This window comes from Quercus suber, unplaced genomic scaffold (genome assembly GCF_002906115.3).
Source record: "Quercus suber isolate HL8 unplaced genomic scaffold, Cork oak 2.0 scaffold_281, whole genome shotgun sequence".
Classification (NCBI taxonomy): Eukaryota; Viridiplantae; Streptophyta; class Magnoliopsida; order Fagales; family Fagaceae; genus Quercus; species Quercus suber.
Window position 1 is genome coordinate 215,607 of NW_027069737.1, and position 5,000 is coordinate 220,606.

The 5,000-nt window shown below is 36.8% G+C and overlaps 1 protein-coding gene across 3 annotated transcripts in view; it reads left to right on the top strand.

Moving 5' to 3' along the window:
- Positions 1-1,955: 1,955 nt before the first annotated feature.
- The window catches only part of LOC112007473 (putative disease resistance RPP13-like protein 1), a 7,535-nt gene continuing 4,490 nt past the window's right edge, over positions 1,956-5,000 (top strand). For 2 of the 3 annotated variants that reach the window (XR_002882476.2, XM_024039820.2), the window contains exons 1-2: positions 2,377-2,517; positions 2,815-5,000. The exon at positions 2,815-5,000 is cut by the window's right edge and continues 68 nt beyond it. Coding sequence is in view for 1 of the 3 variants with exons in the window: in XM_024039820.2 (XP_023895588.2) it covers positions 2,861-5,000 (2,140 nt within the window). In the remaining 2 variants the exon portion in view is untranslated. Of the gene's footprint in view, positions 2,253-2,376; positions 2,518-2,814 lie in introns of those variants that run through there. The other variant, XR_010632354.1, reaches the window with a different exon arrangement.

A 5,000-nucleotide genomic window follows, 5' to 3' on the forward strand; every position in this document is an offset into this window, starting at 1 on the left:
TTTTTTTCAGCCGTGGTGCCCTTTTTTCCTTTTAGATGTGGTGCCCTTTTCAGCCCAAAACGTTTGTCTTTTTCAGCTCATTGTTTCAGCCCAATACCTTGCTTTCTTCAGCCCAAAAATGTCCTCCTTTCAGCCCAAAAACGTTGCTCCTTTCAGCCCCTGTTTCAGCCCAAAACGTTGCTCTGTTTCAGCCTCTGTTTCAGCCCAAAACGTTGCTCTGTTTCAGCGTTTTTCCTCTGTTTCAGCCCCTCTGTTTCAGCGTTTTTCTCTTGTTTCAGTCCAGCCTCCCTTTTCAGTTTCAGCGCCTCCCTTTTCTTCTAAACGTGTTGCCCTTTTTCAGCCCAAAAACGTTCCACTTTTTAGCCCAAAAACCTTCCTCTTTTCAGCCCAAAACATGGCTCTGTTTCAGCCTTTTTCTCCAACGTTTTTTTCTGTTTCAGTCCTCTTTCTTTTTAGTGTTCAGCTGCCTCTCTCTAACTGCTTCATGTCTCTTTTATTTGGTTAAATCTTTATTTCCTTCAAATCTGCAATAAAATTTAAATAACAATAATGAAGTCTAAAATCAACAAAAATAAATAAAATTAGACTAAAGTTTAAAGTTGAGAAGTGATAAATTATGCCAAATTATGCAAGTCATCATCTATATAAATTATACTATTGTGTGCATCAGTTGAAATTTAAGGTGGGTTTAGATTAAAAAAAATGTTTGAAATTTTATTTGCATATTTGCTTAAAATTGGTTAATTATAGTTTAAAGTTAAAAAGTTATTAGCTAGAGTCTCATATTTTAACAAATATTTTTTAGTATTTTTAACAAAACATGTAAATTTGAATACCCCAATTCCAACTATAGAATTTTACAGTTTTACCGATTACAGGAAAATCTTATGGTGAAAATTTTTTTTGCACCAAATTATAACAAGATATAATTGGTATATTTTTCTCAAAAAAGAAGAAGATATAATTGGATAGTTATACTGATTACAGACAAATGTTATGGTGAAAATTTGTTTTTACACCAAATTATAACAAGATATAATTGGTATATTCTTCTCAAAAAAGAAGAAGATATAATTGGTATGTATGTTCTAGTCATAGAATATATTTTCATTGTTCACGAACCTTAGGTGACATGGGAGGAAGTGTTAGTTGATCTACAAGACTCTTTATAGTAGTTTGATACGACTTTTAAAAACCCTTTTTAAGGTACAACTTAGTTTTAACTTTATAATAAATCAAATAAAGCTATGAATTTATATAATATTAAATGGAAACTTAGTCTAGCATTGTTAAGAATTGAGAATGAGTTTGAATTATATAAAAAGTGCTAATTACTACTCGTATTTCTTTTGAGTTCTGCTTGAGGTTTGCATGTATCCCCATCCTCTACTATTCGATACTCACTTAAACAAAAAGAAAAGTATTTCTTTTAAAAAAAAATCTAATGCCAAATGTGTGTATGAAATGATAATATACCTTACAATCTTAATTCCTACACTTTCTATGTTATGAAGATATGAAGTCTCTTGGAAACTCCTAGAGCATATATATATATATATATACACAACTTGAACTTCCCTGGGTTGTCTATGGAGACTTCAACGAGATTACTCATGCTGATGAAAAGTGTGGATGGGCAGAAAGAATTATTGGATTTTAGATGTTTTGCTAACATGATGTCTAAAATTGAATAATTAAAAAAAGGTAGCGCATTGTATTGCAGATTTTTTTGCAATTATCGTCTTAATTAAATTATTATATTATTATATTGTATATATTGACCGGAATTAAATGTACAAAGCAATTTGTATTTAAACTACACCTAGATACCTCAATACACGGAGCGCGTGCAATGAGGTAGGATAGTTGTTTAATTAAAAGAGTTAGTATATTTGTAATCCACAATATCCACTTTGTTTCTAGTTTCTAAATTTGCGAATATGGGTAGAATGAATATGCATTGTGGGTGGTTGATGGGTTGATAGTGCTTTTTATTTTTATAGATGGCGGTTTTGGAGAATTTGATCAGATTTGATGTGAGTTTCAGGCAGATAAATCCCACCATCAATAAAAGTTTATGTGTTTCAATCAACAGAAAGGCAAGTCCTGCGCCTTGGCCATTGTTTCCGATGGCTCTGTCCTATTTGCTACAAAGTCGTTGTAAGACGCATCATCTCCAATGGCGCCATCCTGTTTGCTTCGTTGTTGCATCAGTAGTGGCCCCGGTGGGTTTGCAAGGAGATTGCTGAAAGGTGCGGGCAATTAAGAATAAAAAATATTTTGTAACGTGTTTTATTTTCTACCTTTAAATTTGTTACTTGCCACGTGTCCCTCATCTGCATTAAAATGGGAGGAAAAATGAGAGTTTTTAAACGGGAGGGCAGGGGAGCCTTTCCCTTATAATATAACATAATAATAAAACAGAAACAGAAACATAAACAGTACAAAATAGGGTTTCGAATTGGGGAAAAATGGGAATGGAATAGAGTTTTGGAATGCATCTGATTCTGAATTCAGGTATTGATTTTTGAACGATTCCATTTTTTTTTTTCGCTTCTGAGTTTTTCCCATCGACGTCTGCATCACCAACACCGCTTCCTTCATTTCCCTGATTTTTCGCTTCTGTGAACGATTCCATTTAATTGATTATTTTTTAATATAGAGAAGAGTATTTACTTACTGCAACTAACTTACGCTACGCTACGCTACGGAGTATAATACCATCTAATCTAATATGATGTAATACTACTACTAGTATATATTTGTTTTGGTTTTTCAAAAATTGATGATGAGAAAAGTTGTTATTGGTGACAGGGAAGTTTGAAGTTTGAATTGGAAATAGAGAGATTAAAGGGGAGAGATGGAGTCGCCACCATCAACAACAACATCAACATCAAAATCAAGAAGCCTATTACCAGTACCCTCTCATCCGTTCACTGGCACCATCGTTTGGTTGGTGAATTTCATTACCGAGTTTCAGAACACATATTTGTCGAAAAAAGAAGATGCTGAACGCTTCTTCTATGTGGAGTCGGAGAGGGTGAAGGAATGGTTATTGAAGTTACTTCCTGGTTTGATAACTGCGCACAGGGAAATTGGCAGCTCAAGCAAAAACAAACTTTATTTCCGTGAGTGGTACTGCAAAGTGAAGGCTTTGGTATATGAAGTAGAAGATTTATTTGAAGACATTGAACTGGAGATTAGAGCCGAGTCTTACGAGTCTCCTCTATTATCGTGTGAGCTCTTTGAAGAGTTACTTGAAGATGAAGACGGCATGGATTTGGAAGTTAGGATTAAGTACCTTTGGTCTCTCGAAAAACATTCACATTCTGCACTTCCTCCTCCTTCACAACTACAAGCATTAACATTGTGGTCTTTATTGCTTCAAAGGCAGCGGAGGGCAAATGAGTATCTCTTTCTCAAAAACTATATTCCTGCCCATATGCTTTGTACGGTAAAAAGAATGTCCCTCATTATGGCACATATAGAAAATCTTGTAGAAGAAATGCACTCTTTACCCTCACCCTCACTGCCCCCATTCTCCTCCTCCTCGTGTAGTAACAGTAACAAAGAAGACCCAGGATATAATTTACTTCCTTGGTATTTGAGAAGATGCCTGGAATTCTGCTTCATATTCACCCCTGGTTTCACCTTTTACAAGAGAGATTTGGTCTTATTATGGGTAGCTGGGGGACTTGTTCACCCTGTTGCTGGACGTAGCTTGGAGGAGGAAGCAGGCCGTTACTTTGATCTAATGGTGTCTTGGAACTACTTTCTGCTTGCATATCCAGATCACCCATCGTTGGACCTGGACCTGGACCTAGACCCTCCTCTGTACAAACTAAGATTTGACTGGATAAACATTGATCCCTTTACCATGGACCATGAATTCGTGCGCCACTGTCTCTTTGATGGTCTTGTCTCAGAGAAGGCACGCCATGCTTCTGTGGGTCGCTGTTCCATATCTGAAGGATGGCTACAGCCTTCGAGGGGTTTACGCACAATCTTCCTTAGGAGGAGAGGCACCCACTGTTACTCCAACTCTCCATTGAATGATGCTGGGCGTTTGTTTCTAAAGTTAAGATACCTACGCATACTTGATCTGTCACATGCCGGCTTCAAAAGTCTTCCAGATTATGTTTGTGACTTGCTGCATCTTAGGTCTCTAAATCTCTCTTATAATCCAATCGAGACATTGAGTAGATCAATCATCAGTCTCTTCCGTCTTCAAACCTTGAATCTCTTTCGTTGTCATGAATTGACCAGCATTCCTGACAACCTGTACTTGTTGTCTAACCTGCGCCATCTTCTTATTAGTCCTGTTAAATTGAATTTGATGCCTACGTTTATTGGGAGATTGACCTCTCTTCAAACGCTACTTCAATTCACCGTCCTAAGGAAAGATGGTTGTCAAATTGGAGAGCTAAGAAACCTAAATAACCTTTGTGGGGAGCTTAGCATTGAAAATCTTGAGAATGTGGCAACTTTGGATGAGGCTAAGGGAGCAAGGTTGCATCTCAAGACTGGTATTCACAAATTATCCTTGGTTTGGTCCAAAAACGAACCTAATGCAAATTTTGGCATTGCCCAAGGTCTTCGACCTCATTGCAACCTCAAGGTTTTGAAGATTTTCAACTATAATTCCAAGTTTCCATCTTGGGTGTCAAATCCTTCATTCACACACCTTATATCTATCACCCTCACCAACTGTTTAAGTGAAGAGCTCCCAGCATTTGGTCCATTGCCTCTCCTAAAATCTATTCAAATTGTGAATGTTAATGGGGTTAAACATATTGGCCCCAAGTTCTATGGATGGGGAATTGTCAAAATTGCTTTCCCATCTTTACTTTCACTGAAAATTTGGCATATGAATGATTTGGAAACTTGGGCTCAGTGCAAATCCACTGACTTCCCAGTGCTAAAGGAAATTTATCTGAGCGGCTGCAAGAAGTTGAAGAATCTCCCTAAGATGCGGTCACTTGTCAAAATAAAGATTTTCG